Source organism: Lipotes vexillifer, unplaced genomic scaffold, assembly GCF_000442215.2.
Source record: "Lipotes vexillifer unplaced genomic scaffold, Lipotes_vexillifer_v1.1 scaffold75, whole genome shotgun sequence".
In the NCBI taxonomy this organism is placed as follows: Eukaryota; Metazoa; Chordata; class Mammalia; order Artiodactyla; family Lipotidae; genus Lipotes; species Lipotes vexillifer.
In genome coordinates, this window is record NW_006771517.1 from 2183869 (window position 1) to 2206289 (window position 22421).

The 22421-nt window shown below is 52.7% G+C and overlaps 1 protein-coding gene across 2 annotated transcripts in view; it reads right to left on the reverse strand.

Moving 5' to 3' along the window:
- Positions 1–44: 44 nt before the first annotated feature.
- HM13 (histocompatibility minor 13) overlaps positions 45–22421 on the reverse strand; it is a 40526-nt gene continuing 18149 nt past the window's right edge. The window contains exons 4-13 of one of the 2 annotated variants that reach the window (XM_007446876.1): positions 20896–20984; positions 19162–19247; positions 18944–19069; positions 18058–18115; positions 14861–14944; positions 9390–9426; positions 6948–7050; positions 2979–3064; positions 1088–1234; positions 80–179 (exon numbers count right to left, since the gene is read on the reverse strand). In XM_007446876.1, the coding sequence (XP_007446938.1) occupies positions 80–179; positions 1088–1234; positions 2979–3064; positions 6948–7050; positions 9390–9426; positions 14861–14944; positions 18058–18115; positions 18944–19069; positions 19162–19247; positions 20896–20984 (916 nt within the window). Of the gene's footprint in view, positions 180–1087; positions 1235–2978; positions 3065–6947; positions 7051–9389; positions 9427–14860; positions 14945–18057; positions 18116–18943; positions 19070–19161; positions 19248–20895; positions 20985–22421 lie in introns of both variants that reach the window. The other variant, XM_007446877.1, reaches the window with a different exon arrangement.

A 22421-nucleotide genomic window follows, 5' to 3' on the forward strand; every position in this document is an offset into this window, starting at 1 on the left:
GACTGTGGCCGTGCGGCCCGTGTCGGGGGCCCACCCCGCCGTGCGTCTGGCCCTCAGAGGGTCACAGGCACCGGCCGCATCATTTCTCCTTCTTCTCCAGCCCCCTCGGTGTCGAGGCCTCTGTTCCCTCTCTGGATTCTGTCACTGCTGCCGGATCCTTTGGATGTGACTCCTCATAACTGACCAAAAGAACAAAGCAACAACGACGACACATTCAGAGGAGGGAAGAGCAGAATCTTTCCGCCCCACCTCCCACCATGGCGGGGAAACCCCTGGGCGCACACATCCTCGGCCCAGCACCTTCCAGGACTTGGCCCGGCCCCGCTGTGCGCCCTCCTCAGACAGGCTGCCTGCTCCACTTTCTCTGTGCCTGGTGGTGCCAAGAGGTGGCAAGGGCAGCGGCAAACGGGAGAGGCTGGACTTGGGCTTGTGAAGACCAATTTTAAGCTTCTTGAACCTTCCACGGGAGAGAATGGGGGAAAAAAGGGGCAGCCAGGATGAGGCTACGGGAGATGCGCTGCCTCCCAGGGCACACGGCAGGAGTCAAACAGCTCAGCCCCAGGGGTGCGGGCAGGCAGGGGGCTGCTCTACTGGCAAGTGGCAGGGTGCCACTCTCCCAGGCAGACACCCTGCTTAACTCTTACTATGGGTTCCATTTATTGAGCAAGTGAGCTCATGCCAAGGACAATACTCACATTTCCTTACCAGATCAACCACACAAGGCAGGCATGTGCCCACTTACAGATGAACAGAGAGGTTTCCGAGAGAGGAAAGTGACTTGCCCAAGGCTATATGTATACGGTATACTGAGAGTGGTAACAGTGTCTACTGCTGTATGACAAGGGCTGCTGACACCCACTCTCACATGAGTCCCACCGTACTGGTGAGGACACCAGGGTTCTGAGGCCCTGCTCCCCCACCCTGCGGCTGGGCACCGTGACTGCCTAGTGGTGGTGGAGGAGCTGCCTCTTGCCGCCTGTCCCTGGCAAACCTCCCTGCCCTGTACACTGGAGCTGGGGTGTCTGCCCTACCTTGGGCCCCAGGGCAGTGGGGGGAAGTGGGCAGGTGGGCACCCGCTGGGCATTACATGGCGCTGGGATTCTGCGGGCGCCGGCGGCGAGGGCCAGCTAGCTTCTGCTGCATGGAGTCCGCCAGGCTGGCTGGGGAGCCCGAGACTGTGGGGAAGTGGGTGAGCCTCGGGGTATGAGGCAGGATTTCCGCTGAGGACTCGTAGCTGTGTGAGAGACAGACAGAGAGACAGAAAAAAGAGATGGAGAGGAAGAGACTAAGGGAGGACAGAGACTTCTCTTCCAAGGAGCAGGGAGCAGAACTGGGTCTTATTTTATCTATCTCTGCACTTTCAGGCTCTGTGGAAAGAAGCCAGTGTTACTTGGAGAACAAAGAAAAAAAGATGCACCTACATAGGGGGACACTCTGCAAAAGAACTAGGATGCCCTAGATGTATACGTGCTGCTGCGGAAACATCTCTCAGATACACCCTTGTGTGAAAAATCAAGATGTAGAATGCTCCAAGAATGCCACCATCTACACAAGAATGTGTACACACATACGTGCTTTTAGGTGCAGAGATGTCTCTGAATGTCCAGGGACAGAGCTGGCCTCTGGGGGTGGCTGAGGTCTGAGGGGTTGTCCCTCTCATGCTATGGAATTTTTTTTTCATGCTGTGGAATTTTGACCGATGTGCATGTGTTACCTATTTAAAAAGAAGTAAATGAATTAAAAAAAAAAGTGAGAGTGCCAATAAAAAGAAAAGTAAAACCAAAGATAAGGTGGAGAATTAGGGAGAGAGATGGGCAGAAAGAGAAGAGAGAGACCATTTGCTTTATCACCTCAATCTAAGAACCTCCTGGGGAGTGGAGGGCAGAAAGGTGGGGCGCCCATGTGGGCGAACATTTAGAGAAACAAAGCACCAAGTGGTTAAAGGCAGGCACCCTCTGTCCTGGCTGGCGAGGTGACTCCAAGTGGGGGCTGGGAGCCGAGGGTGAGGGTAGGGACTGAGCTCAGGGCTCAGGTCCCACCCCTGCCCCCAGAGCTCCCCCAGATCTGCCCCCAAGTTCACCCCCAGCCTTGCCTCAGAGTCCACAGGGCTTTGCCAGGCCGGGAGCCACGAGCAGGCAGGTTGGGAGCCTGGGGCTCCTAGGAAGGGCAGAGGCAGGTACGGGGGAGGGGTGAGTCACAGGTTCCCCTGCAGGCAGCCAGGTGCACAGAAGGCTCTGGCAGGCGCTCGAGGGACAACAGGGAGGCCAGGCAGGTGGAGCTGGGTGGAAGGCCCCTGAGTGGGCAGCTTCAGTTGCAGCTGGCAGCTATTTCTGGGTCCCTGGCGGGCGGGGTCAGTGCTGCTGGGGAGCAGGCACCTGTCGGAGTCATGCAGGCCTTGGGGTCAGGGTGGGGCTGATCATTGGTGTGGCACATGTGCGGACGGCCATGGGGAAGGGGTACATGTGCGACTGAGACAGAGAGAAAGCAGCTAGCTGTGGGTTACAGCCACAGAGGCGACTGGATGGGGGTTGACACTTGACTTCTAACAGGGCATTTCCATCACACTAGGGTCCCCTCTGTTACTCACATGTAGAAACTGAGGCCGGAGGAGGGGAAGGACATGCCTGAAGTCACATGGCAGCAGAGTCAGGACTGGGAACGCAGGGTTCCCAACAGTGGGGCAGTCTGGGGGGGAATCTACACCAGCCAGTTCCTTCTCAAGACTCAGCTGGCATCTGGGTGTGGGGGCTGCCTCGAGAGCCCCCAGGCCTTGCCCTCCCCTGGCTGCTGGCCCCCAGGAGGGTTCCGCTGGTGCCCACGGGTCTGGCACCCACGTGCTGGTGGAAAGGGCGAGGGGTGAGGCCGGTGGTGGGAACAGTGCTCCCCTGGAGACATGTACCAACAGCCCTGACAGGCTCCCCTAGCTGCCTGCAGGTGCACCTGTGCCATGCAGACTTCCGCCCCCTGCCGCCTCTTACCTGAACATCTCTGTCACTTCTCCCTTGGCCAGTGCCACCAGGACAGGAAAGCCGATGCAGGCGGGGACCAGGTACAGGAGTGCAGGCTGAGAGAGAACACAGGCTGGTGAGGCAATGATGGGCAGGGCACAGGCTCAGGGCTGTGCCCATCACCCCAACCCTCTCCCGGGTGTGACTGAGGGACACTGACTGCCCAGGTTCACAGAGCAAGTCAGTGGCTGGGCCCAAACCCAGGGCTCCTGACTCCAGACCAGGGCTGTTCTTCTCTGGGAGGGAACACAAGAAACCCAAAGAAATTCAAGTATGCAGGGCTTTAAGGGCGCCCATGAGTCTGGATGACAGCATCCCAACTGCCCAGGACATCAGGCTCAAACTTGCAACCTCCTGAGTTGGTCCTATTCCCAGAGACCCTGCTTGCCTAGGTCTGGGGTTGGAAGTCTGCACTTTTAACAACGCTCCAGGAGATGCTGTTAGAATGACAATGATTACGACATAGCTGCTATGGATGGAGTACTTTCTGTGGCCTGGATTGAGGTCACCCAACTGGTCAATGGCTCCACTGGGATTCATGCCCAGGTGGTCTGGGCCCAGAGCCTGTGAGGAAACTCCTGGTGAAGCTGGGTCTGGAGGACGGGACAACTACACTAACAGGCCCTGCTCCCAGAGTACCTACTGTGTGCACCGAGCTCAGCCTCTGGGGAGCGCTTCAGTCCATCTCCACACCTGCTGTGACCATCCTCCTTGTGTACGGAAGGAAGGCTGATGCTTCGGGAGGAGAGGGGGTAGCCCAGGCCTTGGAGGCCTAAGTGGCAAACTGGAGGTTGAACTCGGGCCCCCCAGACTCCAAAGCCATTCTTCTTGCAGCATCTGAAAGCTGGACCTCATGCTACTGATCAACCCTCCATGGCCCCCAGCGCTCCCAGCAGCCTGAAGTCCCCATGAGATGTGACCCCTGCTTCCTTCTCCAACCTCACCTGCCCTGCCCTACTCTGGCCACACTGGCCTCATTTTGGTCCTCCTTGTCACCTGAAGCTACAGGACCTCTGCATATACCATTTCTGGGATGTTCTCCCACCTGTGCCTAGGTTCCTCCTCCATCAGACCTTGGCTCAGCGGTTACTTCTGTGGGGCAGCCTTTGCTTGCATGAAGTCAGGCCCTCTTGCTGCACACTCTCAGCTCCCCCACTCCCCCTGCAATTCTTCACAACATTCTCTGGCAACTTGGACTGAAACATCCCTGTGCCATTATAGGCTGGAGTTTCTCTCCTGTTACACTGTGAACTCCATGAGGGCAGGCTCCATAGCTGTCTTGTTCACTGCTGTATTCCTGGTACTCAGAAGAGGGCCTGGTAAATACTAAGCCAATGGGTTCCTCACAGATGCTCACAAAATTAAGGGGGTGTCCTGGAGATAACTAGGGTGAGAGTGAAGGAGACATCGTTCCAAAGGCAAAGCCAGCACCTGGCTAGAGAACAGAGCTCCACAGTCTCCTGAGGCTGACCATCAGACCATTTCCTGGCTCCTGCCATGGGTGAGCTGTGAACTACCCCACTTCATATATATTATCCTTGAAACTAATAACACTCACTTAAGAGCTGGCAGCAACTGAGGGGCTCCTTTGGGAAGAACTGAGTTTGCTTAGTATCACAGGGATACAAACCTATTCTTTTTTTTCCTCTCAAGGCACCAGGGAACCTCTCCAAAGAAAGTCAGTGCTAAGGAGAGGATGGGATGTACAGCTTGGGGCAGTGAGCTGGGGGTCAGGACTCCTGCCTCTCCATCTTGCCTTGGCTTTGCTGTGTGACCACAGATAAACCACTTTCCTTTCTGGGCTTCCCTCTCCGTCCGTATGATGAGGACACCTGATCAGCATTAAAGGTCTTTCTAGGAGGCTGCTAGTCCTGGCTTGGAGTGCATTTTTCTTTTTTTTTTGCGATACGCGGGCCTCTCACTGTTGTGGCCTCTCCCGTTGCGGAGCACAGGCTCCAGACGTGCAGGCTCAGCGGCCATGGCTCACGGGCCTAGCCGCTCCACAGCATGTGGGATCTTCCCGGACCGGGGCACGAACCCGTGTCCCCTGCATCGGCAGGCGGACTCTCAACCACTGTGCCACCAGGGAAGCCCTGGAGTGCATTTTTGATAGAAGCCAAATGGGAACACAGAGGCAAAGGTGACCCCTACCTAGGGAACTGCTCGCACTGGGACTGCCTATGTCTTGGAGAGGGAGAAGGAGCTCAAAGAACAGGTTTCCCTTGTGTCCAAATCCCCATCCCAAAAAAGATTTTCAGAGAGATGCCCGTGTGGATGACTGGGGAGAACAGCTGGGCTGCTGCTGCGGAGTAGCAGAGGCCTGAGACCAGGAGTCTAGGGCTCCAGCCAGGTCTCAGCTTGACTTGCTGCGTCACCCAGGGAAGGCTCCTTTTCTCTCTCCCACAGAGAGGACCACCTCTCCCACCTCTGCCCTGAGCCTGTGTGAGAGCTCCCACTGGAGCCTTCTCTGAGTCTAGCCCAGGCAGAAGGCAAGCCTGCCACCTGGTGGCCCTCTGTGGAATAGCTCTGGGCTTGGACTCTCACGGGACTGACAGCTGGAGAAGAGACCTCTAAGGAGGCCCAAGCACTCTCTGCGCCCTCTTTGCCAAGGGCATGTCCCTCTCAGCTTGCGAGCTTCCAAGGCCATTTGGGGCAGAAGTGAATGAGAGGTGCTTCCCCACTGGTTCTTGGTTTCTCTATGGGCCAGGGGACCTTGGACCTTCTGTAAAACATTAGCATCAATTTCACAGACACTGTGGATATAAAAATATTGAAAGGACTAAATGAGCTAATGAGCGAGAGGGTTTAGCACAGTGCCTCGCACAAAGTAACTGGCCAGCAGCTCTTGTGATTAATTTAAACGTGACTTCCCTGTGGCCGGTGCCCTGGGGAAGCGGGACGGGAGGAGGAGGAGGGGAGGGTGGAGGGGGCACAGTAATGCTAACTGGGCCAGGCATGCTTCTGAGCACTTTACTTATATTAACTCATTTCACCCTCAGACGACCCCAAGGTGGCTACTATTATTTATCCTCATTTTCCGTTTGCACGAATCAATGAGGAATCCTGAGTATAACTTCAGCAACTTGCCCAGAGTCCTGCAAAAGCAGACGGTGGAGCCTGGATTCACACCAGGGCTCCCTCGGCCTCCACTCCACACTGCCTCTCCCATGGCCGGGGGTTCAGAGCCTGGGCTTGGTCTTCACGTGACACAGGTTTGAATCCTCGCTCCACCACACACTTGCCACGTGGCACCTGAACTCCAGTTCCCTCATCTGTTCCCAGGATCCTCCTGAAGTACTGAGCAGAGCCTGACACACAGGGGGCGCTCTTATTTCCAGCAGAGCAACCTTGTCTGCTGGCTTTCCCCTCCCCAGCTCCTCTTCTCCAGGCCACGCTGACAGCTTTCAGCCCCAGCCCAGCCTGGTTCACTCTGTGGCAGCTCAGCACGCATCTAGGTGGGAGAAGGGGGCAGAGCCTGGCCTGCTTGGGGAGTGATGGAAGGGGGGCCCTGACATCCTGTCACTTACCTGGTGGGTGGACAATGGGCTGAGACCCCCAACACCCACCTGATCCTGTTCTTCTGTCCGCTCCCACTACCGAGGCTGAGAAGCCATGGCCACATTACAGCTGGGGCCCAGGGACACTGACGTGTCCCAGGAGATGCAGGCAAAAATCTGCTGAGAGGACTTGGAGAAAGGTGTCGCCTTCCTGATGAAGGCGACAGGCATGCTGGCATCCTTCCTCCTTCTCCTCCTTGCCACCAGTGTGCATGTGCTGCCTGAAGCAGGGCAGTCGCCTTGCAACGACCACAGGTGAAAAGGCCAAGAGAATCACAGACACGCTTGCTCTACACCACTGGACTGCTTGCATGTGGGACAAGTAAGTGCCCATCACTTGCAGTGAAAGCACTCCCGACACACCGAGGACAGTCATGCTCACCTGGGCGTGTTTGAAGATGTGCATGATGAAGATAGTCAGGCCCAGGCCGAAGATGTAGGCTGCAAAGCTGGTGTAGAAGTAGGTGTGGGTGTTCTTCTTCAAGCTTCAGGGATGGTGTGGGGAGAGAGGAGGGTGAGACTGAGCTACTGCAAAGCAACAGTGAGGAGTGGGGGAGCTGGGGAAGACCCTGGAGGCTGTGTGGGGTGGCTGAGAGCTCTGGGCTGGGGGCTTGGAGGTGAGCATGCACTCTGATTCTGCCCCAGCTAAGTGTCTTTGGACCAGTCACTTTCCTTCTTTCAGCATCAGTTTACTCATCTGCAAAATGGGAAAACCACGAGCCATCTCCCTAGTGGTTGTTGAATATCAAGTGCTATAACCTAGAACAGTGGCTAGGAAGCTCAGGCCAGCATAAAAATCACCTGGACAGCATGTTAAAAAAATAGAGCTGTATGGGAGTTCCCTGGTGGCCTAGCGGTTAGGATTCTGGGCTTTCAATGCCGTGGCCCGGTTCAATCCCTGGTCAGGGAACTGAGATTCCGCAAGCCACGCAGCACGGCCAAAAAAACAAAACAAAAACAAAAGAAACACCCAGAGTTCTAGGTCCAATTCCCAGGGAGTCGGATCTAACAGGTCTGGGACTCTGCATTTTTTTTTAAATTTTGTAATAACTTTATTTATTTTTGGCTTTTTAAAAAAACTGAAGTATAGTTGATTTATAATATCATATACAATACGATATATATATTATATATATAATATGTATTATTTTATATATATATATAATATACGATACGATCATATAATTACTTTCAGGTGGAAAGCACAGTGATTCAGATATATATATAAATATATATATATATTCTTCTTCAGATTCTCTTCCAAGTTATTACAAAATATTAAGTATAGTTCCCTGTGTATACAGTAGGTCCTTGTTGGTCTGGGGATCTGCATTTTGAATCTGATACAGGTGGATCATGCTTTGAGGAACACTGATACAGAAACTGTACAGCAAAGTTCTTTTAAGCGCAGTGGAACTAACAGTTCAGTAACCCGCTGTGAATACTGAATGGATGCTGATTACATGGATAGAACGCCAGTGGCTTTCTGGGCAATTCACCCAAGATCAGCTTCAGAAGAGCTGACCCGTGCAACCTGGCACCGCCATCACTTGATGCCCTTTCACAATGCCAGCTCAGGACCTTTGCCTGTGTCCAGCAACATCTGTGGAATGAATGAGTACTTCAGATGCCCTTCCCTCCTTACCCTGGCGGCTTCTGAGCCTAGAGCTGCAAGTACACTGAGACCTGTCCTGTTGTGCAGCCTGGAGGGTAACGGATTCCCTTTGGGAATGTCACGCAGATTCTGGAACCATCTCGGAAGGACTTGCTTATCCCGCAAGTCCAGGCCAGGAATGAGATCCTTCCTCCAAGGGTGCTGCCAGCTGAATCTGTATCTCTAGCAAATGGCCGGGAGACTTGTGGGTTGCTTTTTGTATTACCTCTGAACATCTAGGGGCAGAGCAGCTGGCACAGATGTGCTTCTACTTACAGACTGGCCAGGTCCCTTCCAAAGGCTCCACAGTGGCACTACCCAAATAACCCAGATCTATGTAAATGAGGAAAAGTTAAAGTTTCACATGCAACTTGGATTTCCATGCACTGGCACTGAGTTTCTCACTACCACTTTCAACACTATTACTGTTTTGGCAACTACTGGGCACAAGGAGATTAAGAAAAGTTCATAAACCACCTCAAAATTAAGCGCGCACACAGCAAGCCCTCCACTGGGAAGACTGAACACCATCTACTGGTGGCAGGCCCAGCTGACCAGGTGCATTAACTCGGTGTGACCTTTCCTGAGTTTTAAGGGGTGGCTCAACTTGGCCCCCTTCCCTCGCCCTTGTGCTCACTTTCTACAACGGACTGAAAATGTCTGAGTAAGGAGAGGGTGTGGAAGAGCTAGAGCAGCTGGGACACGGTGACCTGACCCCGGCTGATAAAAAGCGATAATGATGACGATGGTGCCTGCAGCTGGACTTCCCTGGGAGCCGCTGAGGTCAGCCTGTGCTCAGCACTCCCTCCACATCTTCTCGGTCAGCCCCAGGCAGGAGCTCCTGTTTACTACTAACTTAAGGATGAGAAACCTTCCCTCAGAAAGGTCAGTTCACTTGCCAAGATCGCACGGTGACAAAGCTCTATGGGTACCACCAGGACCCTCTGGGTTTAAATCTCACTCTGTGATTCATACCTCCCCCACCCTCTCCAGGCTCTTTGAACACTTAGAACCTCAAGATGCAAAACGCAGATAAAATCGGAATTGCCCTGGCTGCTGTGGGGGTGGAAGTTGTGGTCCCGAGTTCTCTGCGGTCCCCAGAGAACCTCCCTGCCCAGGGGAGGCCCCTCACTTGTGGAACCTGAGTATTAGGGTGCCTAAGCGGCTTACCTGATGTCAAAACGCAGCAGCAAGGCGATGAAGATTCCTGCGGGGAGAAAGCCAGGTTAGACAGTGGTAGAGGAGGAGCAGGGTAGTCAGCTAATATGCAACTGTGTCCCCACTTGTTCTCAGCCACGGAGCAATCATCAGGGGGCCAAGGGTGTGGCTGACACTGCTAACTGCCAGCAGAAATCCCGTTTCTCTACCTTCAGGCCACCTGGAACAATGAGACGGTCCCAGGATTTTGCTTTGGTCTGGGACCACGTTGACCTGGCACCTCATAGCACCACAGTGTGGCACACTGGGCCCACCCTCCCAAACATTTACAGGGTGCCTAAGCACTAGGCACCATACGCAATACAGGGGGAAGCAAAACCACTGCTCTCAGAGCCCAGCCGAGGGGGCAGGGCATGCTGACCGAATATTAACAAAAATCAGTGTAAATAACTGGAAAAGAAGAAGTAAAGCTGTCACTGTTTGCAGATGACATGATACTATACATAGAGAATCCTAAAAATGCCACTAGAAAACTACTAGAGCTAATCAATGAATTTGCTAAAGTAGCAGGATATAAAATTAATGCACAGAAATCTCTTGCATTCCTATATACTAATGATGAAAAATCTGCAAGAAAAATTAAGGAAACACTCCCATTTACCATTGCAACAAAAAGAATAAAATACCTAGTAATAAACCTACCTAAGGAGACAAAAGACCTGTATGCAGAAAACTATAAGACACTGAGGAAAGAAATTAAAGATGATACAAACAGATGGAGAGATATACAATGTTCTTGGATTGGAAGAATCAACATTGTGAAAATGACTCTACTACCCAAAGCAATCTACAGATTCAATGCAATCCCTATCAAACTACCACTGGCATTTTTCACAGAACTAGAACAAAAAATTTCACAATTTGTATGGAAACACAAAAGACCCCGAATAGCCAAAGCAATCTTGAGAACAAAAAATGGAGCTGGAGGAATCAGGCTGCCTGACTTCAGACTATACTACAAAGCTACAGTAATCAAGACAGTATGGTACTGGCACAAAAACAGAAAGATAGATCAATGGAATAGGATAGAAAGCCCAGAGAACTACATGTAAAAGAATGAAATCAGAACACTCCCTAACACCATACACAATAATAAACTCAAAATGGATTAAAGACCTAAACGTAAGACCAGACACTATAAAACTCTTAGAGAAAAACCTAGGCAGAACACTGTGACCTAAGTCACAGCAAGATCCTTTGTGACCCACCTCCTAGAGAAATGGAAATAAAAACAAAAATAAAAACAAGGACCTAATGAACTTAAAAGCTTTTGCACAGCAAAGGAAACCATAAACAAGATGAAAAGAAAACTCTCAGAATGGCAGAATATATTTGCAAACCAAGCAACTGACAAAGGATTAATCTCTAAAATTTACAAGCAGCTCATGCAGCTCAATAACAAAAAAACCCAAACAACCCAATCCAAAAATGGCCAGAAGACCTAAATAGACATTTCTCCAAAGAAGATATACAGATTGCCAACAAACACATGAAAGGACGTTCAACATCACTAATCATCAGAGAAATGCAAATCAAAACTACAATGAGGCATCACCTCACACCAATCAGAATGGCTATCATCAAAAAAATCTACAAACAATAAATGCTGGAGAGGGTGTGGAGAAAAGGTAACCCTCTTGCACTGTCGGTGGGAATGTAAACTGATACAGCCACTATGGAGAACAGTATGGAGGTTCCTTAAAAAACTAAAAACAGGGCTTCCCTGGTGGTGCAGTGGTTGGGAGTCTGCCTGCCGATGCAGGGGACACAGGTTCGTGCCCCGGTCTGGGAAGATCCCACATGCCGCGGAGCGGCTGGGCCCGTGAGCCACGGCCAATGAGCCTGCGCGTCCGGAGCCTGTACTCCGCAGCGGGAGAGGCCATGGCAGGGAGAGGCCATGGCAGTGAGAGGCCCGCGTACCACACACACAAAAAAAGAAACCCCAAAAGGGCTTCCCAGGTGGTGCAGTGGTTGAGAGTCCGCCTGCCGATGCAGGGGACACGGGTTCGTGTCCCGGTTCGGGAAGATCCCACATGCCGTGGAGCGGCTGCGCCCGTGAGCCATGGCTGCTGAGCCTGCGCGTCGGGAGCCTGTTGCTCCGCAACGGGAGAGGCCACAACAGTGAGAGGCCCGCGTACTGCAAAAAACAAAAACAAAAACAAAAAACCCCCCCAAAACAAAAAAACTAAAAACAGAACTACCATATGACCCAGCAATCCCACAACTGGGCATATACCCTAAGAAAACCATAATTCAAAAAGAGTCATGTACCACAATGTTCACTGCATCTCTATTTACAATAGCCAGGACATGGAAGCAACCTAAGCGTCCATCGACAGATGAATGGATAAAGATGTGGCACATATATACGATGGAATATTACTCAGCCATAAAAAGAAACGAAATTGAGTTATTTATAGTGAGGTGGATGGACCCAGAGTCTGTCATACAGAGTGAAGTAAGAGACAAACAAATACCATATGCTAACACATATATATATGGAATCTAAAAAAAAAAAAAGGCTCTGAAGAACGCAGGGGCAGGACAGGAATAAAGACGTAGACGTAGAGAATGGACTTGAGGACACGTGGAGGGGGAAGGGCAAGCTGGGACGAAGTGAGAGAGTGTCATGGACATATATACACTACCAAATGTAAAACAGATAGCTAGTGGGAAGCAGCCGCATAGCACAGGGAGATCAGCTCAGTGCTTTGTGACCACCTAGAGGTGTGGGATAGGGAGGGTGGGAGGGAGATGCAAAAGGGAGGAGATATGGGGACATATGTATATGTATCGCAGATTCACTTTGTTATACAACAGAAACTAACATACCATTGTAAAGCAATTATACTCCAATAAAGATGTTAAAAAAAAATCAATGTAAGACTGCCTGTGAAAGGGTGCTTCCTGTGTCATGGGAAGGTCTATCAGGGGATGAGACCCAGGCTGGGGGGAGGTGGGGAGGAAGGAGGGCTTCTTTGAGGAAGTGACACTTGCCAGGGAGAGGGAACAGCGTGTGCAAAGAGGAAAGAGGGCTCAGGAGGTGTGGCAGGGCTCAAGGAGCCAGTGAGGCTGCAGCCCAGAGCAGGAGATGCTGGGGATGGACCAGCCATACAGGGCCCTATGGGTACGAGGAGTGGGAGTAAGGGGACACACTGGAAGAATTCTAAGTGGGAGGATAACCTAAAAAGATTTTGAGAAAGACCCCCATGGCAGTTGCTTGGCTGGAGGGAGAAAGAGCAGGAGCAAGCAGACCACCGGGAGGCTCTGCAGGAGCTGAGGCAAGGACAGTGAACTCTGTCCACCCACTGCACTATTTGCACTTCAGAACCGAGCCCAGTCACGCTGGAAACCTGAGTCCCTGAGACACAACCAGCCAGACCGGCCTCTGCATGTTGCACACACGTCCATCTGTGTGTCTGTCTCCCTCACTTATCTTGGGGCTCAGACAGAGCAGGGCTGAGCCTCATTCAGTTGACAGCAGGTTCTCAGGAGCCAAAACATTCTGTGCTCATCAGAAGCACTGACTGGCAATATGTGATTAATTTCAAAGAGGAAAATGAGTTAGTCCCCACTGAGGACTGTGAGTAGCGAGCTGGTGGGTGGTGAGAACAGACAAATGCTGCCGTTCTGGAAACAAAACTGGGAACCCAGTGGCCCCTGGCAGCTGAATGCTACAACTGTTCTTCAACTAATCCACGGGCCAGAGCTCCCAAGAGCTTTTACCCATAATCATGCATCTGATCCTCAGAGCAACACCCCACAACCCATTCTTCCTTCAAGATCATCCCCCAGGCTCTGTGAGGGAGCAATAACTCACGCTGATTGTGACTGCTGAAAAGACTCAGATACACAGGAATATGGGGATATGCAGAGATGTCCCACGCAGGCCTCAAGCCCAGAACCACCCAACAAGGACAATGGGGAAGTCTGTGGGTGCCTGTGACAGACCCTCCCCTGCAGGGCGAGACGAATGCTTTATGGGACTCAGTTTCTTCAGTCTGATGGGGCTGCTTCCCTCCTCCCACCACAAGCTATGGGAACACCTGGCTTCAAGACCATGGCCCCACGGCCTTAGGCAAGTCTCTATGAGCCTCAGTTTCCTCATCAGTAACATGGAAATACCCTCCACCTCATCGGGCTGCTAGAAGTAGCAAAGATAACATATTAAAAACAGCCAGCATAGTGCTTGGCCAACAACAGGTGCTTGACAAACGGTGGTTCTGGGACTATCTTTTTCTTGTTATTCCTGTCATAAAAGCAGTTCTGATAATATAAGTTTTTGCAGTCGGATAGACCTGGCCTGAGTCTTGGCCCTTTTGCTTCCTAGTGTGTCAATTTACCTTAAGTCTCTTCATTTCTGAGCCTCAGTTTCCTCACTGGCACAAGAGAGAAAGCCTTTGCTTCACCATCATACTTATCACAAAAGGAAGGTATCACAATACAGTGCCTGTACCATCCCAGCTTACTAGCAGAATTGCTATCATGTCCTACACTGGAAAATAAATTGGCTTTTAATTTGTTCCAAACTTTCTTCTTTTAAGCAAGCACCAGGGGTGCTTCTAACCCTCTGACTCTGAGCCTCTGGGACTAGGGGAGTAAGAATGCTCTTCGGATGTTCCGTGCCCGTCACCAGGCCTGGATCTCGCAGACACACAGAATCCAAGCCTCAGCCATTTCAGCTGCCCTCAGAGAGGCAGCTCAGCTTTGCCCCCAGGTAGTTCGGGCTGCAGGCCGCCAGGGATGTATGTCCAGGCTCAGACCTTCACACAGGGCACCTGTCCCTGTATCCACAGGTACGCTGACCAGCACCCACACATAGATAATGGGCTCAAAGGCCAGCTCGTGCAGTCGAGCAGATGCATGCCACCTGTCCCTCTGCTAAGACTGCAGACAAAGGAGCCCACAGCCATGGTGCCCCATGTCCACACACAGTGCATGTTCTCCCTGGAGCCCTCCCAGCACTGGGGAGACAAGGATCTGTGGCAGTTCTAGCACATTTGTGTTACCTGAAAACATTGGGAAGGGGTGTGTACACATGCTAGTGTGTGAGGGGATCAGACTCCTTTAACACTGCCACAGAATGTGCTTGTTTAGAGTGTATTTCGGTCTGTCATATACATTTATTTCTGTAGTTCTTGAGTAATGTCTGCTCACCCAGTCAGAAGCTCCATGAGGGGCAGTCTTGCTCACCCTGTCCCTCCAGTGTGCAGCCCATGGCCTGGCCCAGGACCGGCACTCCACAATGTGTGCTGAGGTAGACCCCTTCACCAGACCCCCGGGCAGGGGGCAGGGGTACCTCCCAGCCTAATCCTTTCTCCTTCCCTCTCCTGGTGGGTAAGGCTGTGTTTCACAGGACTCCTCCTTCTCCAGGGAAGCCCCCTCCACCCTTTGCACTGTGGCCCCCACCTCAGCGTGGTCACCTGGAATGACGATGTCTCCGAGTCCCAGCATGGCAAAATTGTCCGCTTCCAGGCCCTTCTCCAGCAGATCCTGGGGAAACACCACTGCAGGGGGAGGCAGGGATGCGAGGAGGTGGTGAGAGCCCAGCTCACTCTGACTCCTAGCCCTCCACCACTGGTGTATGGAACTCACACACTTGCATTTCTGGGTGGGGGGATGGGAATGGGGAGCCGAGAGGATGCCGAAGGGCTGAAGGGCAATGTCTCCATCTGGAATCAGCTGGTTAGAGCAGGGAAGAATCTAGGATCATCTAGGCTAAAGGTTTAATGCCTTTATTCAGCTGTAACTCACATGTCATACAATTTCAATGCCCTTTTATAGCTAGAACTCTGGTTAAATGGGAATGACCCTAAAGCCTAGTATATAAAAGATGAAACAGCCCACACGGTGCTGGCATCTAATAGGCTATGCATCTCACTGCAGCTGGGGTGTGGACAGACCCTTGTCCTGAAGCAGGGAGAGCTTGGGCTACAGGCTGTTTCTGTATCTGCTGAGGGTGAAGAGGTCATATACCTATAAATTCCTTGCTTAGAGCTCCTTACTCAGAAATCCTGCTGGCCAGCTTGTTTGGATAAATACAGATTGAGAGAAATGCCTCCCTGTATGTCCAGTTATGGCAAGAGGCAGCTGTAGCTGGATTTCATCCATAGGGGCCTGGAGCAGAGAGCAGTTATGTATGGGCTTCAGGGTCAGACTGTGTGGGTCTGAATCCTGGCTCTGCTGTGTGACTGCACAGTTTACTTAACTGCTCTGGGTCTTGGCTGTCTCACCTATAAAATGGGTATAACAGCTGAACTGACCCCATGGAGTTGTGGTGAGGATTGGGTGATTTGCACACATTGTTAACTGCTACGTCATGCCTTCCTTACTAACCCAGTCCTGCTTTTGTGTGTGGCCGCCCTCCCAGGGGATGAATCAAGTGTGGCATAAGGCTAAGACAATCAGGACAATCTGGTCCCCAAATTCCTGACTTCCCTGGCAGCTAGGAGTGGTCACGTGACCTAGCTCTGGCCAGTGGTACGTAAGCAGAGGTAAGCTGGGGGTTCTGGGCAAGCTTGTGTTTCCCTAATGAATTGTACAGAGGCCCTTCCTTGCCTGCTTCTTCCTGCCTTGAATGCACAATCAAGTGATTTACAGCTCTCCTCATTTGATCCTCCCAAACCTGGTACCATTCAATTCTGAGCGGCAGATGTGGAAACCAGGGCCCAGGGAGGTGAAGTCTCCTCCCTCAGGCCATGTAGCCAGCGACGGTCACATCTGGGATTCAGGTCCAGGCCTCCTGACTTCAGCATCTGTCCACTTAACCACTCTGTTAGACTGCCTCTGAGCTCTACTCCTAGTAGTGGAGGGCAACGGACTTTCTCCGCAAGCCAGAAAGCCAAATTTCAAGCACCAGAAACAAGAGGTGACTGTCATTTCCCTGTTCAGAGTCTTCCAATGGCTCACCCACTGCCTAATGAGCAGTGTCCAGGCTCCTTGACATGCCACCCTTGGCTTCCCCATATCTGGCCTCTTTTCTGCTGCTCCCCTAAACTCAGCCACATTCCCTCCCCGATTCTCTGCTCCCTCCATGCATTTTCCTAATTGTAGCCCTTGGCTGAAGCTGTACTCTCTCTTTCAAATGCTCCTACTGCCCCTGCATGCTTGGTAAACACATATTCATCCTTCGTGACCCAGGAAAGCTTTCCTGACACCTTGGCTGGGTTCATCCATCACAGCACGTAGGGCACAGCTGCTCTTCTTTCTGGCTTGCCCAGCATCTGTTCTCTTGCTCTGAAGAGCTGCCCTCACCTTACACCCTTGATTCTGGGAGGCTGCTGATTCAAATACTCTGCCCTCAGGCACTGGAGAGGGCAGTGACCCTGGCCTTTCCACCACTCCCAGCTGGAATGCCTAGCTCACGGGCCAGGCCAGGCTCCATGGGTTCATCCAAGCCAAAGCTGGGAGCAACTTGTTTTCCTCTAGGGTCGCTGAGCTGCGACTGCAGCAGCTAGGAACAACGAGTGGCCGCCAACCTCTCTCCAGCTCACAGAGAGGACCTGTGTGCATCAGGGGAGAGTCAGACCATGAGGAGGACAGTCATTTCTTCACTCTTGGGGCTGACTCCACCCCATCGGCCCACTGCCCAAGCAGCACTCCTTGTGGAGCTGTGATGTCTTCCTGACAGGATCTCCCTGCTTTCTTCCATCATATCTGACTGATTCCGTTCCTCCTCTTTGGGTCTTGTGATGCCAGGAGGTGATTCTTGATTAGTCTAAGGCTTAAACTCCAAGCTCATCATGCTTTTCCCATCCCCCTTGATGATGAATGACAGAATTGGGCCTGTGACCCAATTCTGGCCAGTGAAATATGAGAGAGGCTACAGGGGGGATCTGGGGAAAAACATCCCTCTCTGATGAAAGAGAGACATAAAGTTTCCCCTTTCTGCCCCTGACCATGTTGAGAATGGTGGGGTGGAGGGCTGAGGTGACCCTGGCTCTTGGCAACACCACTGAGGGTCAGAAACCCAACTCTAGATGCTCTGCCACTGGGCTTGCTGCAGTGTGAAATAATAACATTTCCACTTTTTTTTTTTTTTTTTTTTACGCAGCACAGCATGCAGGATCTTAGTTCCCTGACCAGGGACTGAACCCGCTCCCCCTGCAGTGGAAGGGCGGAGTCTTAACCATTGGACCGCCAAGGAAGTCTCCACGTTCTTTACAGATGCTTGTAGGTGGGCTTTCTAATATTTATAACAATGGATACACTGAAGCACAGAATCAGCGCAGTGTGAGAGGCGTGGGGCAGACAGCACCTGAGATTTATGTGCCAAAGGGATCCAGGGAGAGGGCTCCAGGTCTTGGCGTGGGCCCCTGGAGGCCCCTGCCTGCCCTGCACAGGCTGCATCAGACACCCCTCTCTGTGCTCGCCCCCATTCCAGCTCATCCCACAGAGCCATGTACTGTGACCAGACGGCCGGAGGCCAGGGCCTGGGAGGAGGATGGCTGTGCAGGAACACAGTGGACGAATCAAAGGGGAGAAGGAAACCAGGCTGGAGACACAGGGGAGCTTGGAGAAGGAAGAGCTAAGGGAGGGTATGGACCAAAACAGGGACCACGAGGGGATGGGCCACCAGGGTGGGGGCAGACGGGCTTCCCATGGTGGGGTGGTCACTTACATTTTATCGGTGCCTCAAAGGACTTGGCCACTGTCACCATCACATTGGTGCCAAATACCTAGGAGGAGGAGAGAGGAGTCTGGAGGTAGGTGAGGGCTGGGTGGGAAGGAATGGCTGTGCTTGGGCTTCTCAATGTGCTGCTGCCTGGGACAGGCGGGAAAGGGGCAGGGAGCCAGGAAGGGCTCCAGAGCAGATGTGAAGTTGAGATGAGGTGGCCACCGACACTGGCCATGTGGACACTTCACGGGGTTCCTTGTTCTAGGTAGCAACCAGGGGCAATTCCAAGGAGTTGGTAAAGGGCCTCTGATGCCCCCGGCCAGGCATCCTATGTTAGTTCAGGGGTCTGCCCCTCCCAAGAGAGAAAGTCCTCCAGCACCACGTACTTAAGGGGAGAAGAGGCTGCCTGAGGCCATGGAAAGGGTGCCTGAGTCAGGCTACCCTCGATCCCTCAGCGGGGCCCCTCAGAGTGAGTGTGGCAGGTCTCTTAGCCCAGGGCTGGCACGCAGCCTACGTCCTCACAGTCGGTACCTTGCTCACCAGCGTCCACTCATCTGCTTTAACCACACCTGCCTCAACGTCTCTGAGCCTCAGCTCGCTTGCCGGAGAGACACAGGATAAGCAATACCCCTGCTGGGGCCACCATGAGGAAGAGAGGGCAGCTGGAAAGCACTGGGCGTACGGTGGGCTCTCAGCAAGTGAGGACTCTGCTCTCTCATCCATTCCACAGCTGAGGGCACTGGGCCCAGAAAGGACCTGCTCTGGGGTCTTACTTCCAGGTCAGGGCAGCTTCCCTCTATCAGATGACCGCTGCTTGGGCCAGAGACAGGGGAGGAGGCGGCGAGGGGGCTCAGTAGCCAGATATCCTTTGCGTCCCTGTCCAACTCACCCAGAAGACGTCGTAGATGAATAGCCCGCCCAGCAGGATGCAGCCGGTGCTGACGTTGTTCAGGTGCAGGAGCTCTACCCCATTAAGGGAGAAGGCCAGGCCGAAGAGGTTGTTGGCAATCCAGTGCTGGGGAAAGATGTGAGTGAGACCAGCTCTCCTGCCCCCAACCTGCCCCTCAGGCGCTTCCCCCGACACTGCCCCGGGCCCTGGCTACGCACCTTCCTCAGCAGGTACCAGACACCAACGATGCTGCTCAGGCCCAGGCACACCAGGTCCTTGGTGTCAAACTCATAGTTGATGATCTCTGGGCAGAGAGGCCGGGTAAGTCCACTCCCCGGGGCGGGGCTGCCCCTCCCACCTGTCAGCCCCTGGACGGAGGAGGGCATGGCTGTGGGCTCTGTCAGAGATCCACAGGTTGGGGGTGCATCACTGGAGCCCCCCCACCCAGCCCCTCCAATTTCCTAGAGGAGGGAATGGAGGCCCAGAGAGCACCCAGGCCTGACACAGGGTCAGTGGGAGGTGGCTCGTGGTGCTGGAAGCACAGGCTCTGCGCTTGTAGCTGGGTGGCCTCGGGGGAGGCAGTTCCCTCTCTGAGCTTCAGTTTCCTCATCTGTAAAAAGGGGATCACAGCACCTCCCTGATAGGACTGCTGTGGGGAGCAGGTAAGACGGCCCTTACACAGCACTCAGCATGGAGCCTGCACACAGTGGGTGCTCAATCAATGCTGACTGCACCGAGCCCAAGGCTTTTGCAAGGTCCCAGTTCATTCAGGAATCTTTCTACTGTGCCACCAAAGGAATCAAGAAGCTTGCTGGCAGCGCTGTCAACAGCACAGGAGGAGGAAGGTAAGAGAGGGAGGCCTGGAGAAGCAGCAGGCAGGAGGCCCCCAGGGTGCTCTGGTGGGGAGCCTGTGGCAGACGTCCTGATGTTAGACCCCTTCTCCACCACCTCCAAGTGTCCTACTAAGGAAGCCCAGAGAGGCGGCGGAACTTGCCCAGGGTCACAGAGCACAGCATTTCCTTTCAGATTCCAGACTGTAGCAGACTGCTGGTTGGCCCCAGTTGTTGTTCACTCCTTTGCGCTAACAATACCCTGATGATTTTCACCTGGACACAAGGCCAACCAGCTCTCGGCCACATTTTCTAGCTTCCCTTTAGCTAAATGGGCCCGTGATACAGTTGTCTCTCCTTCCTTTGGGAGGGCCCGTGGAGCAATGGTGCGCTATTCTGGACCTGCGGGCCCCTGAGTGCGGCAGAGCACAAGACAGGTGAAAAAACTCAACAGTCACTGACTGGGTACAGACGCCTAGAAATGCACAAAGGAATCCTGCTCTCCAGGATCTGCATATAAAACCACTGCTCTCCAGGGACAAGGCAGAACATGCTAGGCACATTCACAAGTGCGACATTCGCAAGCTCAGACTTTGACACGAGAGAAATACCTTCCATCTGGCCAAGCTGTTGATAATCCTGTCACAGCAGTAGAACCCACAACCTGACTAACCCACATGACCCAGGCTTTCCCCAATTCCCTGCAGTTTTCATTTTTACGAAAGCCACGGAACTCCCCTTTCAAATCTTAGGTGGGGAATAATCACACTAAAAACTGACATGATAAAAATAGCCACGAGAGCCAACTGTTTACTATGAGCCAGGCAGTGTGCTGAATGCTTTCTACTCATCACTTACTCACAGTCCTAACAACATGCCTATAAGGGAGGTACTAGATTATGATGTTCATTTTACAGATGAAAAAAAACAAAAACAAAAAAACCCCAACCAAACCACTCAAGGCTCAGAGAGGTAACGGTGTGCACCCAGAGGCAGAGCTGGGATGTGATCCCAGAGCCCACCTTTTCCATCACTCGCTGTACCGGGGAGTCGCAGTATTGAAGAGACAAAGGCGGGGGTGGGGGAAGACACCCAAAGCAGGGGAAAGTGGGCAGCACTCACCTTCCTTGTTCTCCCCAGAGCCCTGGGTGAAGAGCAGCTGATACTGTCGATTTGGGAAGTTGGCTGGAAAAAACTTATTCATGAAGGGGCTGGAAGGAAAGACAAAGCAGGTTGGCAAACAGAGCTCCCATGGCCAACAGTCACTGATGCCCTCCCCAGGCATCTGTTTACAAGCTGTTATCTCCCAACAGCCTCACAGCTGCCCTGAGAGGTAGGTGTTATTGTGCCCATTGTACAGATGTGGAAACAGGCCCTCAGAGGGCAAGTGACTGCCCAGGTCACATAGGAAGTCAGTATCTGAGCTGAGACCTGAACGTAGGTCTCTGGACTCCTAGTGCTTCCATACTGCCTCCTAGTTATCACACAATAAACACAAAGCAGAGGCAGATTTTCACATAAAACAGTTTTTAGGAGAGCAATGGATTCCAAAGTCTAGTTTATGTACCATCTGTATCAGAGTCCCTTGTCAAGAATGCATATTCTGGCTCAAGCCTGAGTAGGGCAAGTCCTCATTGTTGAAGGAGACCCACTGAGTCTAGGCAGATGGCAGAGCTGAAATGAGGTGCCAACCAGTAGCCTGGGGGGAGATCTGACTCCTCAGAGGGTGAGCATGCCTGGGCCCCATACTGCTTAGGATGCTGGAAGGCTAGCAGCCGAGAGGGGCTCATTAACCTCAGATGGTCCTAAATAAACCACTTTCTCCTTGCCGGCTCCCCCCGCAGCCAGAGGCAGCTGACCTGGCCTGGTCCAGAGTAAAGCAGAGGATGTGCCAACCATGGCCAGGCCCACAGAGGGAAAGAAGATCTGCAGCCCTCTCTCCTGGGGTGGAGGTAGAGAGGTAGATGGGTGAGGAGGCATGAATTTTTTTTTTTTTAATAAATTCATTTATTTATTTATTTTTGGCTGTGTTGGGTCTTCGTTGCTGCGCGTGGGCTTTTTCTTTAGTTGCGACAAGTGGGGGCTACTCTTCGTTGCGGTGCGTGGGCTTCTCATTGCGGTGGCTTCTCTTGTTGCGGAGCACGGGCTCTAGGCGTGCAGGCTTCAGTAGTTGTGGCACACAGCCTCAGTAGTTGTGGCTCGCGGGCTCTGGAGCGCAGGCTCAGTAGCTGTGGCGCGTGGGCTTAGTTGCTCTGTGGCATGTGGGATCTTCCAGGACCAGGGCTCAAACCCGTGTCCCCTGCATTGGCAGGTGGACTCTTAACCACTGCGCCACCAGGGAAGTCCCATGAATTCTGCTTTTGACTCTAGGAACGGAAAGATAAACCCCTTGTCCCAATTCCTCTTGTTTATTCCCAAAGCCATTCAGATGTGTTCAGTGTGGCAAATCAAAGCTGCAGCATTCCTTTGCATTTTGAGGCTATTAGAGACTTTCCATTAAAATGTCCATCCAGGGCTTCCCTGGTGGCGCAGTGGTTGAGAGTAAGCCTGCCGATGCAGGGGACACGGGCTCGTGCCCCGGTCCGGGAAGATCCCACATGCCGCGGAGCGGCTAGGCCAGTGAGCCATGGCCGCTGAGCCTGCACTCC